General features: G+C 39.7%; 1 protein-coding gene across 1 annotated transcript; it reads left to right on the forward strand.

Annotated features, from left to right (window-relative positions):
* The first annotated feature begins 1,284 nt into the window (after window positions 1-1,284).
* ccdc73 (coiled-coil domain containing 73) lies at window positions 1,285-24,129 on the forward strand. The gene is made up of 20 exons (XM_086109857.1): window positions 1,285-1,329; window positions 3,049-3,180; window positions 8,025-8,096; window positions 8,198-8,269; window positions 9,019-9,054; window positions 9,220-9,294; window positions 10,105-10,143; window positions 10,883-11,018; window positions 11,218-11,297; window positions 11,407-11,529; window positions 11,660-11,719; window positions 11,902-12,006; window positions 13,253-13,324; window positions 13,481-13,594; window positions 15,046-15,217; window positions 15,462-16,972; window positions 20,284-20,368; window positions 20,496-20,632; window positions 22,526-22,599; window positions 23,964-24,129. The coding sequence occupies exons 1-20, from the start codon at window positions 1,285-1,287 to the stop codon at window positions 24,127-24,129; spliced, it is 3,306 nt and encodes a 1,101-aa protein (XP_085965983.1).
* Window positions 24,130-26,112: the final 1,983 nt, after the last annotated feature.

Consider the following 26,112-nt stretch of genomic DNA (forward strand, 5'->3'; position numbering starts at 1 on the left):
ATTTATTGTTTATGGCTGTAGTTGGGGTACTTGCTTATAAATTTCAGGAATTGTGACTGACACACTTTAGCAGAATAGGTACTTGACAGAAATGCTCCATTTTAATGGATGTGACTTCTTTTATGATAGACTCTCTTTTTGTGTCTTAGAGGTGAGGATTAATACTCACTCAACTGTATAGGGGACGAGTGTAGAGATACAGAGGTTTACCCCCTGCCTTACACTCAGTCACTCTCTCTCTCACACACACACACACAAAAAGAACATCCATGCACACATGAAGATGCTGTCTACATAGCACACACATACACAACACTTGTATACAACGGTACACTTACACCTCCGCTTGCTCATCGTGGGGTCAAAGTGTCATTTTATTACCCCAGGCTAGCCAGTTCTAACCGGGATCATTTAATCCCTTGACATGATTGATACAAGTGCAAGGTAAATGAGAGAAAAAATCTGTTCTATTAACAGATCACTGGCTTAGCGTGACCTCCCACTTCTTGTGACATTTTCACTGTGTGTGTGTGTGTGTGTCAGTTCACTTATATGTTGTATCGGACCATCAATAGGGTGAATTAAATAGTTTTGATAATTTAAAAAGCAATGACAGAAGCATTTGTCTATCCAGTGTTATTGCTTTGACCCCTATGAATGATTGTCACTGGGCTGGTTCATTTTAGATTTGTTATAAAAGTTTTCTTGCACTACACTATTAGTAGTATGACACAAAGAAAGAAAGAAAAAAATAATTGTGGTATTTCCTTAGCCATTCAGTTCGATTAGAATAATTCGCAAACATTATGAGGCCTTGATATTCAGACCGAGTAATTGTAATGTGAGAATTTGACGACACTGATACTAAATGACTAAATATATATCAGCAAAATCTGGATGTTGATATTTAATCAAACGTCAATCTTATTCAACTTTTGAACAAATCGTGTGTGATTTTTTTTTTTAGATGAAAAAAAAATTATTAACAGTTGCAGGCAATCCAGAGGGACATTGACCTACGTGACTCCCCACCCTTTGGGAGATCATTAGGTGTGCCACAAGAAATTATCCAATCCCACTTAATTGGTCAGAAAATTACCGTATTATTTCTTTGCAAATAATTATATAGTATAATAATATGAGGTACAACAATTAAATGATCTCTGACTTGTGTATCCACATTTTGTTTGGTAGTCTACCGTGCCTTGAGAGTCTTTTAATGTAAATATTTTTGCCTTGCCTTGGCTCAGGTTGTGAAACACTGGTCTACATTAAAGCAACATAATGGACCACAGTACAGATTCTGGAGTTCTCTCACCCAGCACAATTGTAAGTTGCCACTTCTTGGACGTAACCACACCAAGTGTAGTATGGGGGTCACCAACCTTGAAACCCGAGCGCTACTTGAGTATCAATTAATATGAAGCGGTACCAGTTCGATGCCCACTTCTAAATTAAAACATACAGTATGCTCAAATAACTTTTAATTAGTATTATGTTATTTTGAATACTTAATGAGATTGATCTATTTGAAGACACTGATAATGTTAATTATTTTTTCCAATAATTATCAATGATGATTTAACAAGGTAGGATGTAGTGTAGTGTATGCACTACAGTGATCCCTCGCTACTTCGCGGTTCGTTTATCGCGGGTTCAGTGCATCGTGGATTTTTTCAAACATATTAATTTTTTTTTTTTTTACATATACATGGAGTACAGTACTGTATATGTTGCTCTATGTGACTCGCTGTTGTTTTGCAGCTTCTCGCAGACCGTTTGCGGACTTTTAAAAAAAAAAATCTTTTTTTTTTTACCTGTTTATGTTAATTGGACGCTACTTCGTGGATTTTCGTTTATCGCGGGTGGTTTTGGTCCCCATTAACCGCGATAAACGAGGGATTACTGTACTTAATACCTAAAAATCTCAATAGTTGTTTATAATTTCAAACGCTCAATTGGGTGATATTCCTAAGAAATCACAATGTCCCATCCTTGGGGCACCAGGTTGGTGACCCCCCTGTTGTAGTTTACCACCGAGGACGAAACCGCCTTCCACTCTTCTCACTCACCCATTCTCTCACATTATGTTAGCCAGTATGATTCAAATTCCTGCACGTTATCTGAGGGTATTCAATAAAACCAGAAACATTCTATTTGTCACTCGATGTTTGACCACTTATAAGTTACACCCGTACAATGTAATACAGTTGTTATGCCCTGTTTCTTACATTAAGAACCTGAATTGAGACTAACCAGTCATCAAAGTAATTTTATCTGCCTTGGCGTGTCAAGTATTTCGTGTGGTTTCTGATTCCTCTTTTCTCATGGATAAATATACAGAATGTGATCATTGTAAAGTGCATCCCTTGCAAGAGTTCGGGTCTTAGGAGGCATGGTTTTTAGTTTTTTAACAATTGTACATTAATATTCTTTTTTTTTCTGTATTGTCAGCGATATTATGGACCAAACCAGTAACTGAAACTTAATTAACTTAAGTTTGTGCATTTTCTGCATTTTCACTTTGATATAATGTCATGTTTTCTGGTAAATGGCTCCAAGTCAGCCGTTAGATCATTCAGAAGCTCCAAAATTGTATTGCTAGATAAGTGATGTGCCAAGATAAAGTTTATTTCCTCCACTTCAAAAACGTTGTTTAACACACAAATGTTCTCACTGACCCTTCGACACTTTTCCTCACCATCGCTTTGCTGCCGGTTTGTACCTCCCTTTCGGATGTGCTATTTAATAAAAAAAATCACCACGATTTCTGGGTCAATCAATCATGCATGCTAAATTTAACAATTTGCATATTACCCCATCAAAATGCACAAAAAACTGCACAATGGACACAATCCTGTGTTCGCCTAGTGAGTAGATCAATTTCCATATCTTCCTATGAACAATCAAATTTGTGCTCATTTTTGCCTGCGCAAACCTGAGTAAATCAAGCCCTAAGAATTGTACTGCCTGCGTTTCTTTTACATTCACCTGACAAGCTGTGTTTCTAACTAATTGCTTGATCGTTAATTAATTTCACTCAATTAGGTGGGAGTATCACCGAGGAGGCCTCTCCTGAAGACCCCCTGCCAGTCAGAAAGTGGGGGAACTATCTTACTGCAGGTGCTGGAATTTAAAACACATCTGCTTGAGGCTGTCGAAGAGCTGCACATTCGAAGGGTACAGTAGAAGATGACACATTTCTGTGCATGTTCAACATATTTTTCTCATGGAAACAAGAGTTAGAACAATAATGGTATGATAATGTATTCCAAATTCAAACTATTCCAAAGTGTGACTTTGTCAAATTATTCCAAAATGACTGTGTGTCTTAAAACTTCCATGAAAAAAACAAACAAACAAGCAAAAAAACCTTGGAAGTCAAATCGTCACACAAGACGTTCGCATCAAAGTTATTTTAGTGAACGAAAATAACAAAATAATTGCAACAAAAATTGAACAAACATTTTCATGAACAAAATAAAAACAAAACTGATTGCCGCAGGGCACACGCAGACAAACAGCCATTCACATTCACAATCGCACCTACTTACTCTGCATGTTTTTGGAATGTGGGAGGAAACCAGAGTACCCGGAGAAAACCCACGCAGGCAAGGGGAGAATCTGCAATCTCCGCATAGGAAGGTCAGAGTCCGAACCCTGGCAGAGGTGCCAACCAGTCGACCACCGTGTCTCCCATTTTGTTTTTAAACCTCCCTTATTATATTCTTTTGAAAGTTGTGATTTTTTTTTTGTTTTGTTTTTTAATATACAGTGTTTTTTGTTGCATCAAATGAATGAATATACTATCACATTTGCCTTGAAAGAAGTGAATACTAGTTTTGAGATACCTTCTGATATTGATACAATATTTTGACCTAATATACAGTCGATAGATTCCTGGTCAACCAAGACCAGAACTTAAAATGATCCACAGATGGAAAATACGACACTACGTCACTCGCAACGTCGAGCTCATGGAAGTAAATATGGATGCAGCAAATAGCATTGTTCTGTCACAATCAAAATATGAATTCAAGCTAAAACCTCGCTTATCTTCCACTGCTTATTGTCCGCTATGACTGCTGTTATTCCTGCTCTCGACATGTGGAATGGCGACATCCGCCACACGGAAATGCAAAGTAAATATGGTCCAGCGTGTCGGGCACATCTTTTTATTATCTCATGACAACAGAGGAGCAATGCGGGAGGAGGTAGAAATTAGGGCTTGGTATCAATTCAGATTTCCAAAATTGATTCGATTCGCAATTCGATTCATGATTGACTTTGATTGATTTTTAATTCAGTTCAGGATTCCATGCAGTCGCAATTGTACTTTCACATGGAAGATATTCTCAGAAGGACCAGTGCTGCGAATAATACAAACTTGTTGCTCTAACTTGGTGCATTCATAAAAATAGGAATAGTTACATGGTAAATATTTATTGATATTGATTACCTATTTTATTTTACAGGACCTGGAAATTGAGCTCTCCTTTCAGCTTGCCTGGAATTGATTGATAAACTTGCTTAAGCCACCTTTGGCAACCCTGTTTTCAACCACACATCATAATGAAATGGACTGGACATTTCGTATCACTAGTATTGTCAAATTACTACAATAATACTTCAAGAAATGTAAACAAAAATGAACCAGAAAAAACAAAAGTCACAGATGCATACATGCAGTAATAGCAATTGCGCTTTATTAAATAATTTGGAAGCGATTCACATGCTTTTTCTTCTGCACTCAGAACAGCATAACATTGGTGACAGTGATGTAGTTAGCCGTGGCTTTATTAGAAAATAAATAAATATATGTTGAACTCTGGGCTGCCCGGTGGTCCAGTGGTTAGCGCGTCAGCCTCACAGTGCAGAGGTACCAGCTTCAATTCCAGCACCGGCCTCCTTGTGTGGAGTTTGCATGTTCTCTCTGGGCATGCGTTGGATTTTCTCCGGTTTTCTTCGGTGTCCTCCCACATTCCAAAAACATGCATGGCAGGCTCATTGAACACTAGGTGAGAGTGTGAGCGTGGATGGTTGTTCGTCTCTGTGTGCCCTGCGATTGGCTGGCAATCGGTTGAGGGTGTCCTCCGCCTATTGCCCGCAGACAGCTCGGATGGGCTCCAACACCCCCCCCCCCCCCCCCCGCGACCCTTGTGAGGATAAGCGGTTCGGAAAATGAATGAATGAATGTTGAACTCTTAAACCAGAGTTGCCTCGCTGAGAGGTGGCAGTCGTAACCACTTGACACCACAGCCCTCCTTGACCAATTTTCCAGTCATGAAAAACACATGAAAATTTTAATAGAAATTAAAATATCCACTGAAAATTTATTTTCCTCCCTCTGCTTCTTTCTGCCTTGTGGGTGAATCAAACAGGTTAAACAGTCATGTATGTCTGTTTTCGGCTGCCTTCAATGGGCAACATAGGGCTGTAGCACTTTTCTGCTTCGTCTCTGTTTTTTGGTAGCTGGCACATCAACCCACATGATGCTACCAACACACCAACCAAATTGCATATTCCCAGAGAAAAGTTCTGCTGCCCATGCAGTGTTTCCAGATGACTTTGTTGTTAGAATTTCCAACTTTTCAGGCCCAAGTTTGGGTTTATTTTCTACCACGAAGCGGTAAACTTTCAGTTCAATAGTGTTGCTGTAGCACTGTGAATCGAGTATGAGGTTTTTCTGTCGCAGTCTGTCTCCTCTGTTAAAGTGACAAAAAAGCTGTAGCGGGCGTGCCGTCATTTTGAGATGTCGCCCTGAGATGATGCAACGGGGCCACATTTCACTCAGGATTTCATATTTACTCCACAATCTAACAGCAGAAACTGAAAATATTTGAATGAGTAAAACTTTATTATGAATTCAGCTGTATCAAAATACTGTGTTTGTGCACAGAGAGCAGAGCTCTGACTTTTCATGTGGAGGTTTTTTTCCTCATGTTACACCTCTGGGCTGGTCAACCTAGCTATGACAGTGCCATGGATGCAAGCATGGGCTATGGCCTCTCCAACCCATCAGCAGCTCATGAGTCAATCGGCTGTATTTCATCGTCTTGATTTACTTACCAATGAAAGTCATTTCGATGTTAACATCCAAGTGAGATCTTATATTAGTTTGATGACGTTTGTGAACATTAAGTGATTCTTTTGAATGGCTCTCTTTTGGGGTGATCGATGAAAATCGATTCGCAGCTCTGAGAGAGTCATTCGATGTTTTGTTTGTTTTTGCCAATTTGGTGTGGTATTTGGTACAAATGAAGCAGTCCGCTTAAGTGTGCAAAATAAAAGGTGCAATTGTCGAAAATAACACTTCGCCAAATTTTGGGGGGGGAATTGATAGTGGATGTTGTGTTAACTTGACTGGTACTGTAACAGATATAATAGTCATGGAAAAGTCATAGGAAATAATTTCAAGAAAAGATTGGAAACTCTGATAAGTGATTCTAAAAGGCCCTGCAATTGGCAGGTAATCCTTCAAGGGTGCCTAACTAACTCGAACTCAGCTCCAGGTCAGGACTGTCTTGAAAGTAAGCAAAATAGAAAATGGATTAATGGATGAATCCCCCCCATTTTTTTAAGAGCAAATCAGCTTTTACTTGCCTGATATTTGCATCAAATGGGATAACCCGTCTGATTTAATTAAATCTTTTGCTTGCACAACCTACTTGAAAAGCTATTGTAAAGAATAGGTTCTGACTGCTGTGATTATCTTGACCCGAAAGTGCTCTAACCCTCTCTTTTGGCTATCTGAGTGTCAGCCACATTATTGTACATGAGACTGGAGGTCAGACATGCTATTTGGCCCCTGACCAATAAGTAAAAAGTTAATGTGTTTCTAAATAGCAATGGGGGGAATAAATACCATCATCTCACCCTCAAGCAAACACATTGAACCTGACAGCACATTGTCAGTGTGTATAAAAGTTGGAGGAGCAAAAATGTGGAGTGAACTATATTTTGCAATTTCTGTTTTATTGTTATTGTCACATCAACGGGAAGAAATTCTCTGATCCTCCCCAGGCTGCTTCTCTCAAGGCAGAGGTTAAGGAGTACCATGTCGTCATGGTGGTGATACTCAATTGCCAATGGATTGGACAAGACAGAGACAACAATTTGGGGTTTCCTTGTAAATTAAAACTTAACATGAAAAAAAAAACATCCAGCAAGAATGCAGATATGTGATATCTAATGTGGCTTCTATTGATTTGGATTTGAATAAAAACACAATGTGCCAATTTAAAAAAAAAACATCTGGAGGGGAAAATAAGTTCATCACCAGCAAAGAGTTGTACAGTACAGTATCTTCAAATCTAAAGGCAAGGCGGCTCAGTCTTTTATTGAAAACTGCAACAAAACAAATGAGACAAGAGCCCGACAACATTTTCGAATTATTAGATGTTATTATTATTGTTGTTGTTTTATAAACAGCTCTTAATACGGTAAATCTGTTGTATGGTGTGTTTGGATTAGGATGGAAGAACGCGTTCCGTAAAGCTGTAGTGTATTTCTGGCATCAGTTCAACGCGTCATGATTATTTGTCAAAGGGAAAATAACAGCTTTATCTTGTGCCCTCCTTTTGCAGCACTGAGCTGGGACCATGGTTTAATGGGACCTTATAAAATAATCTTACAGAGTTAAACTGCTCTCACATGCACATAAATAGTCTCATGGCCATCGAACGAAATTGACTGGTTTCTGGGGGGTTAGGAGGAGGATAAGGACACCTTACAACAAATATCTCCTCCCCTTTAATGTGAATCTCTCTCAATGGTTTGTTTATGATGAAACTGAAGAATAAAGAAGTGAAACTTTTGATCCTTCCCAGGAAAATCTTTGCCTGTATGTGATGTATTTATGTACTGTAATTCCAGTGTTTTTGTGAGTGTAACTGCATTGTCACTATGTTTTGAAAATTTCTTGTCAATATATTGTACCGGTAATTGTTTTAATCACCGGTATATGCAATTTAATTTTGGTTGTTGACTTTCTGCTTCTTTTCAAAAATCTCTTTACGGCTTAGGAGTCAGAAGCTCGGTTTGAGAATCAGATGGGTAAAGTGGTGATGGAGAAACAGGAGTTGGAGTGGGAGAAGGTATGGCTGGATGACAGTGGCTCTATCAGTATTCAAGGTTTGTGTCATTACAAATGACTCTTTTCATTACTTGATTGAGATATTTCCTCCAACCATGACAGGACTCATTACAACACCAAATCGAAACAGCTACAAAACAACATGCGGACTCTCTCATCAATGTTAAAAAGCAGGTACAGGGATATGTCATCATCACATTATCATGTGTGCTACTTTTACAATGAAAACAAGATAGCGCTGCTGGAAAGTACAATGATGGCATAACATTGGATTAACTGAAAACCAGAGAAGTGTGACAAGATCCTAAGCAGGAAGAGCACATTTTTGCATCTTGTTTGGTCTGCATAGCATGTCGGCAAAAATTTAAGTTATAATTTAATAAGGCTTGTACCTGAAGTACCAAGGAGACTTGCGTTTTCCTATCATTCCAGTGTCCAAGGCTTCAGAAACAAGTGCAGCATTCACACTAAAGCAGAGAACTGCAAAGGTCTGGGATAAATGGAACGGTGTAAAAGTGAACCTTTCAGTTTACCCGTTGATTTACATTTCAGCAGTTCAATTGGCTACCGCGGCCAGCCAGTATGATTATGACACAGCCAGTGTAACATGCAGTAAAGCTGTTTCTCCTCTTGCTTCACCTCTTGAAGGACCAAGTCACATGATAAGAAGAACCATTCATCGTCTCCCTGAGGGGAAATTCAATTTACGCTTAGGTTTTGTGGTTTCACGTGATGTACGCAACATCCAAATATGCCCATCTCTATTCACAGCAGTTTGCAAACTTGTCCCTCAGTCATGTCATCACACAATGAGCTAAGGCTGCCCCCAAGGCATAAAACAATACGGATTTTCTCTAAACAAAAAAAAAAGTAAGTTTGATCTATGACCACACCCCATCTTACATCTTGATATTTTTCTCAAGTTACAGGCCAAAATAAGAAACACAGAAGAGGAGAAGGTATGAACACCCAGTCCAAGTGAATCTTCTTCAATTACTGTTTTAGCAATAAATTTCCTCATCTCACTTGCACCCACCCTCTTGGCCATTGGAATGCATTCTTTTGCACTGAGTTTTGTGTTTTATGACTTTTTTGACACTCAGACGAATAATGTAACATTGTAGGGGAAATACCAGGTCATTTCTGAGTTAAAAGAGAAGGAGATTAGCACCTTGAAAGAAGAACTGAAGTCGCTCCAGGTACTGAACTTGTACTCTCTGTTCATTTATCCTCTTCGCACTATCACATTTATGACTTCATTTTTCTCATTCATGCTTCAGACAAATAATGATTTACCGTAGATCTGTTATAAAACAGACGTCCTCTGCTAAGTCGAGGGCAGAAGGTCCGAGCCAATTTGGCTTCCAGAGCGTTTGTCCTCGGGCTTGACGCCACAGAGGTGACAAACAGCCATCCCCACGGACCGCTGCACTTTAACGACCAGTCGTCTTGTACGGAGACAATTTGAGGCTGTATTTGTTTGGGGTTTTTTTTTTTTTTTTGGGATATTCTATCCTAGAGACATTAACTGTTCTGTTTGGCTAAGTTGAGGCCCAACCGTCTTAATTCTTAGGACATGGTCTAGTGGTTCCCTTTTTTTCATTTTCACATGCACTCTTGTGATTAAAGCACTTCACTCACAAGCGTCTTGACAATATACAGTATGCTAAATTACAAGTTTGCTCAGATGGAACAGCTGTGTAATTAATCCAAAATAAAATTGTGGGTTTTTACATTTGAAGTTGAATTCTAACAAAATTACTTACGATCTAATGAATGAAAAAGCAAATATATTTAGAGAAAAACATTTTGATCATTCATGATTTTACAATAATCTTTTGTTATGAGTTGTATTTTTTTTCAAGCCATTTTAATACTGTACTCCACAACCATTTTGCAACTTTGTATTAAACTTGTGAGGCACATACACTTTATAATTTTTTTAAGAATCATTATGTTTGAAAACAATCATGTTGTGATTTTGGTGTGAGTTTGTCCTTGTCTTTCAGCTGCTGAAGTACAACTTTGAAAAGAAATCCAATGAGTTGGTAAGGAGGGTTTTAATCTGTTCATATTGTTGACAGAAGAAGGTGGGAGTGAGAAAAAAAAATCACTGGGGGAATAGGAGGACCAGATTTTAGATGGAGGAGCTCATCACCACTAACGGATAGGGAGAGTGTGACACTTGAACTGCCATGACAATCTTAAAATATTTTATCACCAGGCCTTGCTTGGTCGAGCCCTCTTCCTATGCCAGTGGCACGGTAAGGGAGTTAAAAGAAGGGTGGTGTATTAAGATAGAAGGGAGTGAAATGAGAGCGAAGGGAGTGAATTATTGAAGAACGAGTGATACAGACAATCAAATTGTAATGGCAGTTTGAAGAGCGCTAAAGCTCTGTGAGGCATGGACTTTGCTGATGCCTTCATTCCATAATAACACCGCAAGTGTTAAACCATGAGCATCAACTGTTTTGGCTGAATTGTTGTATCGCAGAGTCGATTGGTACTTTCTACTTCTTTTTGTGTTTCTTGTTGTCAAGAGTATATTGAGTAAGCATCTCACACCATTCCGGCAGCTTGATTCAGAAGGGTCGGTGATAACGATTCTAAAGGCCTGTGACTGGTCGTCCGCCTGAGAATATCGAGTTTTCAAGTTGTACATGGGCTTAAGCTATCGGGCCTTGGCTGTATTTTCACTGATTTCAACGGGATGTGTCAGAGTGGGTTTTTTTTCTTTTTGTTTTTTTTTATGCGATCATTATTTTATCTGTCCTATTTCTTTGACAGGAACAAAAGCAAGCTTTGCAGGTTCGATCAAAAGACAGTCACCTGATTCAAATGGGAGAGATTGAGAAACGGTTTGGCGTTCTATCTAGGCAGTGTGCCACACTCAAGAAGGCACATGAGCAACTGGAGCAGAATGGTAACTGAAGGATTTTCATAAATGGAAATGTAGCTCTCAGTACACCATCATGCTTGAAAGTGAGCATGTATGTAAAATTGTAAAAGTGTAAAATTTTATGAATCAGGACAAAACATTCAGTGCATTGACACCTCAAGTCTGTCCCGCTCACACCAATTGTGTGTGTGTGTGTGTGTGTGCGCGCGTGCATTTCTGACAGTTGAAGAAGCCATAAAAAGAAATAAGAAACTAGCGGCTTCAAATGAAAAACATGAAGCAACCATTCAGACACTAATGAAGGTATTCCTCCAACTGGTCAAGTGGTTCCAACGTAGATGGCATCTGAGACATTGCATAATCATCATCTTAATTTGGCTGGAAGATAATTTCAACCAATCGTGTTTTTCAGGAGTTGGAGGAGGTCAACACCAAACTGATCAAAACAAAGTTGTCGTCAGTCCGACATGAAACCGACAAAATAGTGACACACAAAGAACAGCATCTAAACCAGCTGAGTTACAAGCTGGGCATGGTAACTCTCAATAAGCTACTAATTGAATTGAAACTTCATACACACGTTTGTCATTCAGTACGTGTGACACAAAGTAAATGGAAAAAGACAAGGTCTTCAACTGGTTATTAACTTATGTTCCTATGTTTAGGAAAAGGAAATAAACAAGAGGCTACGGGAAGAGTATGCAGCTGTGCGTTCAGAGAAACAAGTGAGTGATTTGACTAACTGTGAAAACACTTACTGTGCAGTATGTCAAACTGTCATAATTTCCATGAACAAACACTTGGTCCGTTTGTTTTTAACAATTTTGCTGAGCAAAAAATGATGTATATCTGCTCCAAAGCTTTACTAGATATACAGTGTGTTGATTTTGTATGTGTGACTGTCAAGGAGGTGATGATGTCCCTGCAGCACACTCAGCAACTCTTTTTGAACCAGACATTGGCTGTGAACAGACTAGAGCTGCAGCTGCAGACACAAGAGGAGCAGTACAAGGTCAAAATTTGTGGAGGAGTATTTACTGTACATGACAACAATTGTACTTTTACATTGCTTACATCACTTTAATTACTTTTACATTGCGGTGTTTTTCTCATTTATGACTTGAAATGAAAATCATTCATTCATATTGATGATGGCTAATAATAGTAGGTATTCCCCATGTGGATTCTCTTATAAATGACCTAATCATTGACTTTTGAGACGGCACAGAAAGCACAGCTACCTCCCAGCAAGAAGGTTTGAGTTTGAATTTCAAATCTGTGATGTTACAAAAGCATGTTCTACCTGTGCTTGCATGGCTTTTCTCAGAGTTCCTCGTCTTCCCAAAGTCTTATACGCACCTATTTTAGACTAATTGAAGACTCAAAATTGCCCCAAAGTGTGAATATGACCGAGTCATTGTCACGAGGGCTCTATATTCGTAAACAGTGCAGGTGCTCGCTAGCGTAAAAAGTTGTGAAAGCCACATTTAGCACGTTTGGCAGAGGTCTCTGCGACATGCAGAGTGTATCAAGAGTGTCACTGTTACACCTCATAAATGTACAGTATTTTGCACGTCTCAAACTTCTACATGGACTCTATTAAATCAGTTTCTGCTTCCACTATCTCAAGAACTGTGTGCCTCTCACGCACCAATTTTAATGGGAATGAGAGGAGCCGCTTTGATTGCATCTGAGCAAGTCGGCTGTTTTTATGGCCACAATGGAGCAAAAACCCTCTTTTCCAACTGTGCCAAGTTGCGTACATCTCCGAAAATTCCAACGCTTGGTGTATCCCGCCAATTCTCACAGTTAGGCTATCTTTACACTGCAGGTCAATTCAGATTTTTTTCTACCAAATGTGACATATATCAGGTGTGTGTGTGTGTGCGCGCGCGTGTAAAACTCTTTGGGCAGCCACCATATGACCGACTGATTATAGGTGGACTGCTGAAATTTACTGACTGAAGCGCAGTTAAAATAACATGACCGACTGATGATTACAGTTTGTTTCGGCTTGAAAAAAAAGATGCATTGACAGGATGGCAATTTTTTTTAAATTGCCCACCTCTGTTAAAATGGCAGAAATTAATTTGTAAGAAAAATGTCTTTCAGTGTAAGATCTTCCTGTTCCTGTTATATTTAAGTATATTTAACACACACACACACACACACAGGTATATGTATACCGGTATATGTGTGTTCCTGTTACAGAAACATTATTTATTGTATTGGTATTGAGTTGAGTGATTTTACTACAGGCCCTCAGACTGGATCATGCAGAGATGCAGGAGAGAAGCAAGATAATGGAAGAAAAAGTTGCTCAATTGATGGTGAGATACACAACCAGACCAATTTGGACAAAAAGAAAAGAGATCAATTTATTGTTAGTTAAAGTCAAAGAATCACATTTTATGTCATTTAAAAGGAAAATGTATGGGTGATAATAGTTTGGTAATCAAAAGAAAATGTTTCTCTTTCACATGTAGAGTGAACAGCAAAATTTTCAAGCACTGAAAGAGGTGCATGATGACCTCCAACAGAAATACAATCAACTGTCTGCACAGGTCAAAGTGCAGGACCAGAAAACACGGAATTTGGAGGTATGCATGAGATTTACCGGCATCTTGAATTTTGTATTGGCATGAGTGACACCCAACAGAGATCCTGATTTGAATGCTTTTTTTTGGGGGGGGGGGGGGTTAATGCAATAAAGTAAATTATCAAAAGCAGCTAATCCTCCCACACACTAATAACAGGTTTCCTACACAAGTATGGAGAAGTATGGAATTTGATTTCGTAAATTGGGATGGAAAATCAAAACTACCATATAGAAAATATTAATGTTTGTAATATTGTTAGAACAATTGCAATTGTTTTCTCAATCTTTCACACAAACGCAGGACGAGTAGAAATTTACAGGGGAAGGTATGCTCAGGCTAAACCACACTGAACCGGCTGTGAATTATCATAGAATGTAGTCATGAAACACCAAAATAAATTATTGATGATTTTCACTCAAGTCTTTTTGGAACTGCATTCGTTACAACAGACAGTAACCAACTATGAACAGAAAATGAATAAGTGTCTGGAGAGAAAACACTCTAGAACGCTCAGTCCCACAAATTAAAATCTAAAAATTGGAAATGAACTAATACAGTACCGCAAATGTCGGCAAAGAGGCGTTGTCGCTCAGATTAAAAGTGTATTAATATATCGTATATTAAATATTTGCAGTGGCAGTGCTGTTATTTCTTTGTTTGCACAATCGTGCTGTATTTTAATTTTGACTTTTGAGATGTGCACAATAAATGTTCTCAAAATTCCATCATATATTGAACTTGTTATTTTAAATCAGTTCAGCTTTGCTGAACGACTATACAGTCTGATATTTCTTGTAATGTGTCGCTCTGTAAATAAAGCTATTTCAACATTATTGCATATTTATCAGTATAGTGCCACAACATTGTTTTGAATACAATTGTAAGTCAAAATTTGGAAGAAAAAAAAAGGCAAATATCAGTATTTTGTCACCTGAAACTACTCAAAGAAAGAAAATATCATGAATATCTTAACATAGCATTTTTGTTGTTTTGGCAAATACGCAAATGTTCCTGACATTAAATGTTCCTGACAAAAATATCTAGGATGTTCTTGAGGGGTCATGATTGGGTTTGGCATATCTGCATTCTCCACGTAATGTGCCTGACCACAGCACAATTTTGGTTCTGAAATGCTTCGGAATTTCTCCCAGAATAAACCGAAAGAGTTTATTCCTCAACTCCTCTTTGATTGGCAGCTGATGCAAACCTTTTGCTTTCTGTTTTAGGAGCTGTGTTGTCACTTTAAGCCATTTTTCATATGTTTTGCATAAAATGGTGGAGGGAAAAAAATATTGTGATGGCATGAAACCTTAACACATTGAAACTAAGTAGCAGTGTCCAAGTGCACAACTGCTGCTGGGTTAATCAAGATTGATCAAGAAGCATTGTTGGATTTTAAGTTTGTGGATAATTGATTTTTTCTCTTTTAACATGTCTGTCTTTCTACTCAGATGTTCCCCAGTCTAGCAGAGAGACCCGGAGGGAGACCTTCTGATGAACCCAAATCCAGCTTCACACTGTCTGTCTTTGGCAGCCTTCAGAACACAGCCGTTTCTCAGAGCAAAATCCTGGACTGTCTGGAAGATACGAGTGCTAAGACTAAACTGGATGGTGAAATGGGAGGTCAGCCAACATAATATAAACAGGGAGTTGAGCATGCTTTATTATTTGTTCTTTTTCAAGAATTTAGTACTGCGTAGCATTTTAGGTAGGATCGGGACATGCTAGAAATAAACAGATAAAATACAGAAGCATTTTGTCTTTTCTTTTAAATTCTTACAGGCCATATTTTTATATGTGCAGTTTCAGTACAACTTGAAGTCATGTTTTTTGTTTTTTTTGGTACTTACGCACTGTGTTCTTCTAGGACAAGGAACACCAATGCTCCCCGCGCAGTCTGAAACTCAGCTACAAGTTCAACTTGAGGAGCCCTTTTCAATTAGTTCACCCAAAAGGCTTCTGGTGCTCTCACAGACAATGGAGAGTGATGATACCCTTTTGAATAAACCCATGCGCAGCTCTAACACAAATAAAAAGCTCTCTAATGAAGGGTCAGATCAGGCTTCTCATCAGTCTGCAAATGAGTTGGCTATCAGTGAAAGCTTAGTGAATGGAATAAACATATCAAACTCAGACAACAAATCAAGCAATTACATACTGACCAACGACAGAAAGAGAGATCATGGGAACACAAGCCCAAGTCGACAAGACTGTGGTGGGGTGGACAAAGTGAAAGAGGCAAGGAACAATAGTGATGGAGGGCACACGAATGAAAGTCATCTGGGGAGTGCTCACGATGTCCTGGAAGAGAGATGTTCTGAGGAGGAGAAAGAGATTCTTATTTCCCAAACAGCAGATCGTGGACACATTCAAGAATACGGTGAAGTGGGTGCACACAAGTCCAAAACAGAAACAACAGCAGAGTTCAGGGATGGTGAGAAAGACGAAGGAAAAAACGAAACAGAGCAGGAAGCCAGGATGACTTGTCATATAAAGAGTAATATCCCACCGGACACCGACTTAGTGGACCTCAGTGAGAAAATAGGCACCGTCTGTGTGACAGACCGCTATCAAAAGGACACAAAGAAGGTTGCAGACCGCAGTCCTGTTAACATGAGAGAAGGGCAGCTACTTCACAACATCAGCAGTCCTCCAGACCAAAGTCTCAATTACAGCGCTATTTTAATTGCGCAAGTGGCTCAATCCTCATGTCAGGTTGAGGTCCAAACCAATTCAGAGACAGTCAAGTCCTCACCAACAGCAACTTATCCAGTGGTTGAAGAAGTGATGAAATTAAATAAATCAACAGATAATGTTCAAACTAACTTTTCTGACCTTCTGAGTCAGTCAGTGAAAAATCAGACAGTGACACAATCTGTTAATATCACCAGCAATGTGACTCCCACGGATGAAATGAAGGGTGAAGATACAAATGAGGAGGTCAAGAAAACCATTGTTGACACCAAGGTTGGATGTCTTCATATGAATACATCTGAGCCTGCGAATGGACCAATGGAGGTTTTTGAAAGTGATGCATCCAAGGAAGTCTGTAGGATGACCTCTCAGGCAGAACCTGTCATTTGTTATGGGGATTTGAATATTTCCATTTCCAACCCCGACATTGCAGAGGATTCAAAGAGCTCTAAAAGTGTCTTGTTAGTCTCTGATCAACCAAAAAGTGGTAATGTTGAATCACCTGACTTTGACACATCGAAATGCCAAAAGCAGCCTGTTGTAAAAGAAACGCTTGCTGTTATGAAGCAGTCCTCTTTGCCCATTTCAAAGACTTATAGGCCATCATTTGACTGGGGTGGTGCAATGAAACAGACGGTTCTATCGGCAACTACCTCTGACTCCAACCTGCGGCCAAATGTTCAGGTACTCTTCATTGAATAGTTAAAAATATATTGATTTGTGTTACTTAATAAAGTCTTAAGGGAGATTAACATAAATGAACAGGTCTACTTAAATACATTTTCATACATTAGGCACACCGGATTATTAGGCACATTCATTTTGTACCGTATCATTTGATAGATTTTGCACTATTATGCTTGATTCAGACCAGGCACAAAATATCAGGTAGTGCCGTGTCTCACTTGCTTTTGTTCCCCATGCAACTACACAGCGGTTGCTTCGAGCGTAGAAGAGAATAGGATCTTCTGATAGATGAAAAAAAGTTTGAACATTGCTCTTCAATCTGGTGACCGGTGGTTGTGTTATTACTTGGCTAACGCCAAATGTTATCTTATTTGACAGTTCAAACGCTGTAGACAAGTCAACGCACTAACCATTATCCAACCTTTTTTGCTCGTCCCATCAGCTATCGGAAGCTTCCTGTGTTGAGAAAGTGAATGTGGAAGTAAATAAGAAGCAATTTAACTTTACTAGAAACGCACTGACAGAAATGCTGTTCGGATTAGAAGGTGAAACTCAATTTTTGAGAAAATGTAAGGATTTAAAGTGATGCCTGTGGTCCAAAAAATACGATAATTATTGTTAGTTTAAAATCTCCACATGTCTGCTGTTAGGCTAACTGCAGATGCCTTTGACACAGAGGGTCCTATTTTTATGCCAAGCCCAAGTGTAGATCAAAGCGCAGTCTAACTTAAATTGTTTTATTTGATATTTGGCTCGACTTTGTAGAGGTAGAATGGGACGTAATGGACCATTTGCGCCGTTGTGGGTTAAAAGAAGTATTTTCCCGGACAATCCTAGTTGCATCCCTCATTTGCATCAAAATCAGGGCAGTTGGAGGCCCAGTACGGTCGAGTACGCCTTGCTTGACTTTAGGGGTGTTCACACGGCACACATTTGCTCCGGCGCTGCACCGATGTATTTTGTTGCGATATATTTTGCACCGCAGCAAATTGTGTGGAGCGTTCACACGTACGAAGCCGCTGAGCGTGTCTGCACCGGCATAGCGTCGGTGCAGCCCCACTTGCGTTCACATGGCAGTTTCTGCAGCGGAGCAAAACGACAGAAAACAAATGAGCTGTCGTGTTGGTTCTTTTTAAAACGTATACTGTACACAACTCAAGCGACTACTGGACAGGCACGTCCTTCTCCTTCTCGGTCTCCGTGCCTTCTGCTCGAGAGTGACCGCCCCTGAAAACGTAAATCAACGATGACTTCAATGACACTCAGAAAAGCAAATACGTAATGCGCCAAACAGAAAATCAAGACAGGAAATCACAAAATAAATTATATGGGGGGCGGGGGATTGTGAACACACAACAAAGGAACAAACTACACAAACAACTCCGAGACAGTCCAGTCTCCTACAAAAGGAAAGATGTTACCAGCCAAGTCTTGTGTCGTTATTAAACAAACACATGACGGAAGTCCGACAGAGCGCGACAGCAACGCATTCTCGCCGTACGTAAACTCTTCACAAGCATTTGCTCTGGAGCAAATTTAACCCAGTTGCGTTCACACGTGCAAATTTACACCGGTGCTGCTTCACAAACGAGCATTTGCTCCGGAGCAATTTTTTAAACCACCTCCCTGAGGTGGATCAAATTTGGTCCGGTGTAAGCTGTTTTCCGGGGCTACGCCGGAGCTAATTTGCACGTGTGAACGCTCTACTGGGGCAGCCCCAGCGTAGCACCGGACCAAATCTTGCCGTGTGAACACCCCTATTGTTTAAACAGAAATAGACTGCTGGGGTCCGTGGATCACATTGGCGGATAAACTGCAGTGTCTTCCCTTGCAGATGATGCACCTCATAACGTCACAAGTAAAAAGATCAATGATGATTGATCAATTTAAATATATCCATCCATCCATTTTCTGAACCGTTTATCCTCGCTATGGTCATAGAGATACTGATGCATCTCCCAACTGTCCTTATGGCGAGATTAGGGTACACCCTGAACTGCTGGCCAGCCAACTGCAGGGCACAAAATAGACTAAAAAAAAAATCCACAACCACATTCAGACCAATGGATAGTGTAAAACTCAAGGCCCTGGGGCCAAATGAGGCCCGCCAAGTCATTTTATGTGGCCCACGAAAGCAAATCAAGCATGTCAACTTCTATGATGCTTGTGAAAATCTGAACCAAAATTTCAAATTGTCATATGCGACAAATAATAACATTGCGATATTGCAGGCGTTGTAACAGAAACGTCAACAATAGTTCAGCAAACTACTGTATTATTCTTGACTTCTGATTTCAAAACATATCTAGCAATTTGTTTTGTACTGTATTTGTAATATGTGGAGGTGATTAAACATTTACTGGTATATGGTTTCACAGTTATAATGGCCCTCCAAGGGAAACTAGAAATACAATGTGGCCCGCGACAAAAATTAGTTTGACACCCCTGATTTAGAGCGTTCAGTCAACCTTACCATGCATGCTTCTGGAATGTGGGAGGAAACCGGAGTACCCGGAGAAAGCCCACGCAGGCATGGGGGGAACATGCAAACTGCACAGGAATGCACAGAGCCCTGTTTTGACCCAAGACCTCAGAGCTCCGAGGCGAATGTGGTCACCAGTTTGTCACAATGCCACCAATTTAAGAAGATAAAACTCTAGAGTATTTTTTTAAAAAAAAGGCACACGTTTATTTGAGCGTTTTTTGTTCTGTCAGTGAATTTTGGGTGGCCCGACACAGTCAGAAGTGGTATCAGGACACTGTTCAAGTAGAACCCTGCTGTGGTCCCCCTTCTTAAAAAAGGGGGACTACCAACCCGGTGTAACAATCCAGAGGTTTTGTTCCTGATGTACACGCAGGAGCATGTTAGGAATTATGGGTGGATCTCATCCACCTTGGTGACCCCCAGATAAAGGGGAGGCGCCGCAGGGATCCCAGACATTGCTTCCCAACGGGAAGGTGTATTGGCTAAATTGAGGAAGTCTTTTGAAGTGTTCTCCCCACCAATTCACAATGTCCAGAATTGAAACCAGCACCATTCCCATCCCCACTATACACAGTGAAAGTAAAAAAATAAAATAAAATAAAAGCAAAGTTAAATGTGCCCTTTAAGTACAATAAAATGATGAATTCTTTTAGTCAAGTGTTTTTCATTCTCGTGTCATCTCCATCTGTGACCACTGTACTCGAAGGCTGAAGTCAACAATAAAATAATTGACTAGATAACGATTGGGCATACATGAATTTTTCTGTGTGATATAGAGGTTTGATTTTGTTCGCGTTAACAATCAGCTTTTGTGTGTTTTCAGAGCTCCCCTGTCTCCGAGCAAAGTGCTTCTTGTGGGCTCCTCACACAGTCTCCCTGCACATTTCATAAGAGCCAGCACAGTAAAGGTGATGACTGTGAAAAGCATTTGGCTGTTGTGTGATTAAGAGATATTTCACTTTGGTTGTGTACATCTGTCTGTCGTAGAACATCTCACTGTTTTGATCTTGCTGCGTCTCACTTCATTCCTCTTAGAACCATTGGTGATTATCAGCGCCTCCGATCTGTTGAAGGCCTCCAGCGTCTCTGCATCTGCAGAATTCGGGAGGAAACATAAGTTGGGAGAGCGGAACGTTTTTGGAGAGAGCGTGAGAGAAACAGTAGCAACAGATGTTCGTTACAGAAGTTTGATTTTATATTAGGTTTTAGTTGTCTACATAAGGCTACAACTTCCAACTCAAAAATGACATTCAGCACCTCCCTCTCAGTGTTGTACCCTACCCAAGCATGTTCGAAATGCAATTCATCGTTGTTTTCAATTACATATTACACATTAAAAAAAAGGTAAATCGTAGCAGTAGGTTTTGAAAGCGAGATGTGAGCTGCCCCACGTGACATTGCCATACAGATATTTTTTCTGTCGAATAAGTATCACTACATTGGTTCACACGTTCCCGCTAAGGTTACAAAAAAATCTCTTCTGGGATGCCGATCAATTATGTATTTGAAACAAATTTTTCATAGGAATTTTTGGAAGTCAAAAACATCTATTCCAGGGTCAAACTGTCTTTACCTTTTCGCAGCTATCCGGTTTTACATTCTTAACACTCTGCAAATGTAAGTTATCCATATTTGTTATTGTGAATTAGTCCAGGTGAAGTTGGACAGGTAAATGGAAGTATACTAAAGCTAAACATTCTTCATTGTATATTGTCAAACTATAGATACAGTCGTTGAACCTTTGATTAAATTTTAGTGGTGACTCAGGTGACGAACAGCGTTTAGTCCCTGAGTGTTTCAAAGTTCCGTCAGTCATCAATCGGCCAGCAAAACGGAGTGACGGACATTCTGTCCAGACTGACGGAATGCCCACCTCTGGGAATCATTCATGTTGAGAGTACCTGGAACATTGAACAGCATGAAGCAGAAAGAGAGAGAAAACGTTATTAGAAATATCCATGAACAAGTGTAAAAGAGATCCCTCGCTATTTCGCGGTTTGTTTATCGCGGCTTCAGTGCATCGCGGATTTTTTCAAACATATTCATAATTTTTTTTTCATATACATGGAGTACAGTACTGTATATGTTGCTCTATGTGACTCGCAGTTGTTTTGCAGCTTCTCGCGGACCGTTTGCGGACTTGTTTTTTTACCTGTGTATGTTAATTGGTCGCTACTTCGTGGATTTTCGTTTATCGCGGGTGGTTTTGGTCCCCATTAACCGCGATAAACGAGGGATTACTGTAATGAGTAATCATTAGAAGTGGGTCAATCACTTGAACACAGGAGATTAAATACATGAAGTCACTGTACCATCAAAAGCTACATGTACAGTAGTAAGACAGAAACCAGAGCCAAGTCCGATATCATGACATGTAATGAGATCTTACGTGACGTGATGCACTTTTGTGGTCAGAAGACCTACATCTGGCCAAAGCATTGCATACAATTGAATATGTGAAGTACTCAGTGGAACACTCGTGTTGAATGCTGAATCAGATGTGTACTGACTGATGTGTCAGTCCTGATACATCCTGTAAGAAAACCTAACAGACAATAGAAATGAATATTTTGCAATTGTGCAGGTCTGTCTCCATCCTCACTTTTTTTCCCACTCTTCATCGTCTGTCCATCAGTTGTCAATTTTCTTTATCCTCCTATGTCAGTATTTTTTTTTTCCACAGTTACACACACTCCCAGTTACCCTTTTGTTTTCACCACTGCAAACCATCACTGTGGTTTTATAAGATCCAGATGCAGGCTGTTACGGAAGATAAAGTGCAACACACTGGAAGTGTTAGGAACCAACTGGTCTAGTGATGTAAAATAAAATTCATCTTCATTCTGTGTGCACTCAGAATAGTGGGAACTTCACACGAGGTTAGTCTGGGCCTGAATTTTCTCTTTGAGATGGATATTGTAACAATGATGATTACCTACCCAGTCTTTGTCCATCAGTTTCAGTTCCTCAAGACGCCTAAATTAATTGTCTCTTTTTTTTAACCACATTGGAATTCGTGATGCTCTTTCTGGTGTGTGTGTGTGTGTGTGTGTGTGTGTGTGTAGGAAAGCAGAGTTCCACTGTCTGCCCCTTCTTGTCCGTTCTCATACTCGTCCAGCACATGGCCGAGTCCTTCCGGGTATGTCATTTACAGTACATTGACACAATAAGCAAGTTGACATCTGATCCAGCAAAAGACAACATGTTTTCATCTTGGAGAGCTATTTATGTCAACAAGTCACTTTACATTCAAATCAACATGTGGCTAATGACATCGGTTCTGAACTGCATTTGTGTGTGCCGGAAACGCAATTGACGTAAACAAAAAACCCTGCCACAGTGTGACTTTAGCCACGGCTGCTTCTACTCAACCAGCAGGTAAACGAGCACTCCCCGAGAGCTCATTTATCTGCCGAATCAATGTGTATGTGTGTGTGTGTGTGTGTGTGTGTGTGCGTTTGTGTGTGTGACTGTGTGTGTGCATATCATTGATTATGTATTGACTAGCTAGTTCATTATGTGTTATTTTGTTCATTGTGTTTTATTTTGCAACACTACATGGATTTTACAATTATATAATAGTGGTGGTGTGAAGAGAAATGCTAAACATTAATGGTAAAAGCCCTGTTATGTCAATTGTACTGTCAAATGTAATCTGACTGAAATTGCTCTTATTAACAACATGGTTTAAAGAAGGGGTGTCAAACATATGGCCCGCGGGTCGGAACCGGCCTGCAAAGAGGTTCGACCAGGTCTGCAGGATAATTTAAAAGTGAAAAAATGCATAAAAGACACGGAATGAATAGTTTTCATAAGGTGCAATTCATGGAGTATCCGCTAGGGTGACACACTGTTTTGATCAGAGGAAAAGACAACATTGTTTTGATCAGAGAAGAAGACAACAGCAGCCTCAGTATGTCACTGAGACAGACCTAACACAGCAGATGCTATCAAGGATATGTGAATACTTTATTCTTTACACATTAATAGCACTCTCCTTAGTTTGTAAGGTGTTGGCAGGGATTACATTTAGATTTTATATGCACGTGTAAATGGTTTAAAAATTCCTTTCTGAAAGGAGATAAATCTCGTTTAATCTTAAAGTGCATTACTATATTTTGCAATACCAATTACTTGTTAAAGTTTTGTGCCTTTGTACAATCAGTAGGATCAGTTGCAATGCATACATGTGAATGATAAAAGTAAATTGCACATTTGTCTAAGGTGCTCCGTGAAATCTTTTGTAAAAGATCTGTTTATTAAATGTCAACATTTTCCGAATGTTCTTGTGCTTCTTGAGACCAAAACAAAGGAAATACATTATTTTGGTTATTTATAGCACAGTATGGTATAATTTTAATGGTCTGGCCCACTTTACATCTACCGAGGCCGTATGTGGCCCACAATGTGAAATGAATTTGACACCCCTGGTTTAAAGGCTATTTTTAACCGCAGAAAATGATTTCTGTCATAGCTTGTTTTCTTTTCTCTCTTCATGTAAAGCAGAACTTCAATGTCCGCTGCAGCTCCAAGATCCGATTCCGAATCGGAAACTCTGTGCTCTCAGGAAGAGCAACAGTCGTCATTCAGAAACCAGATATCCAAAATTGAACAGTTCTTAAAATCCGAGAGGCTCCACCTGTCCAAGCGACGACGTACAGACAGCTAAACCAACATCAAATGTTAGTACTGCAGAGTTCAATATTTTGAATGTAGTCCTTTCACTTCTGAATAAAATATTTGGTGAATTATAAATTAATAGTAACTCATAATATTCTCACTGATAGTATTTCAAGTTCAGTGTTCCTGCTTTCGATGTATTTATTTATTTTTTGTCTGGTCCACGTTTATAGTGTTGTTTCACAGCTGGCAAGGGAAGAATATCACATCCATTCTTGTCAAAATAATTTTTGTTGTTGTTTGTTTGTTTGTTTTAGTGAACGAAATAACATTGTAAGGACTAGTGTTTTTTGTTTGTTTTACAGTCTATAACTGTAATGTTTTTCTCCAGTGGTTGTATGTGTATGTTTCAAGTATTATTCAGTTTCTTTTGAAGATTGCCATTCGATTTACACAAACTGCTCAGATTAATAAACAGCAAATGCCAAGGTTTGTGATCTGTTGTAACAGTGTAAATAACTAATTAGCATTCGGTCTTGAAGGGCAAATGGGGGATGCATGTCTCAAAGGCACCTGCAGTCACACCTTCGGTCAACACCTTGCTGTTTCTGTTGCTGCAATTACAACATGGGACATAGCCGGGCAGGAGATTAAAAAAAAAAAAACCTTGTTAACATGGATTTAGAGGTGGCAATTAACTCAGCCTAGCTCATTACGATTAACAAACATCAATTAGCACACATCAAGTCAAGTTTAAACAGTTTAATTAGCCTCTTGTTAACTTAATGTTCCCAGTGAGAGGGTAACATATGGCCCCATGTTAGCCTGAGCCATCTCACCACAGATAGTTGGCCGCTAATTGCAGGCAAATTGCTCTCTAAACACAGTAGCGAGGAATTGGTCATTCCCGTATTGCAAAGATTTAGATTAAGCCAGTCACTAATATTCAAATACAGTAATCATAAAGTATTCAGGGGTCTAGTGAGATGATCAGAGATAAAACCTAAATTCCCCCGCCCCCCCAAATCTTTATCTTGGCATGTCACAAAGCCATTTGATTCCATTTATGACAAACAATTTTCACTTATCTTTTACAGTGGTGGGCATTTACACTTGTCTATCAGTACCCACGGAAGGTCCGTCACTGATGGATTCCCGTTTTCGCTGGCAGATTGACGACTGACGGTAACTTTGAAAAACAGATGGAACAAGTGCCGACAGTTGTGATTTTCTGGCGTCCCCTGGATGAGGGGAATTTGTGGGACGAGAAGCAGGAGGAGGAGGAGCAGTAATTGTATAAGAATTTCTATTTTGGGGGTGTTAAGTGGTCCAAACTGTCTCAAAATCAATAAAATTGTGTATTCTTACCCTTGTAGCAATGCAGGACGGACTGGGCCAGACTGAAATAATGACCGATGATGGACTTGCAGGTCTGTCGCTAGCGAATGACGGAAGTTCAATGACCTCATTTTAGTCAATAAAGTTCATTATAGTCAAATAAAGTTCAACGATTGAGATTGCCCCGTTTCTTCGGTCACCGAAGGAGGCTATGCTTATCATGCGTATGTATAGTAAATTAGCAAACTGCCAGAACTATATTTTGGGAAGTTTCTGGCTGCCAGTGTATCGGCGACCAGATCCAACGTTGCCTCTGCCCATGCGAGACCAATTCTGCTCACTCATTAAAATTAATGATGCATATTTTGATGCTTAGCACAACGTCTCCGCATGGTCCATCTTCCTGCACTTACTGCTAATGAATACATCTGAATGTTAATGCTCTCATAAAGACATCTGGTGCATTTGAGTGGCTTTGTCTACCACTGCTGACCCTTATCCTTATTGGGTCCAAGGGGGTGGGCGGGTATAAGGCGGGGGCGGTGTGGAATGTTAAGGAGTTAATATTTTCACAAACAGTTTGCTCTCGCATTTAATTTCCTTATATACTTTTGTCATACACACACATGCGCGTGCAGCCATGTGCACACCCGCACACACACACGCGCCATGGATTATGAAGTTGTGGCGCTTT

Source organism: Hippocampus guttulatus, chromosome 4, assembly GCF_054856545.1.
Source record: "Hippocampus guttulatus isolate MCC_2025c chromosome 4, RoL_Hgut_1.0, whole genome shotgun sequence".
In the NCBI taxonomy this organism is placed as follows: domain Eukaryota; kingdom Metazoa; phylum Chordata; class Actinopteri; order Syngnathiformes; family Syngnathidae; genus Hippocampus; species Hippocampus guttulatus.

What these genes read in the sequence shown, in the direction of transcription:
- ccdc73 (XM_086109857.1), top strand. Translation starts at nt 1,285, where the DNA reads ATGGACCACAGTACAGATTCTGGAGTTCTCTCACCCAGCACAATT. An exon ending in TCATCAATGTTAAAAAGCAG is followed by an intron (nt 8,270 to 9,018) that starts GTACAGGGATAT and finishes ATTTTTCTCAAG; the next exon opens with TTACAGGCCAAAATAAGAAA. An exon ending in CCATTCAGACACTAATGAAG is followed by an intron (nt 11,298 to 11,406) that starts GTATTCCTCCAA and finishes CGTGTTTTTCAG; the next exon opens with GAGTTGGAGGAGGTCAACAC.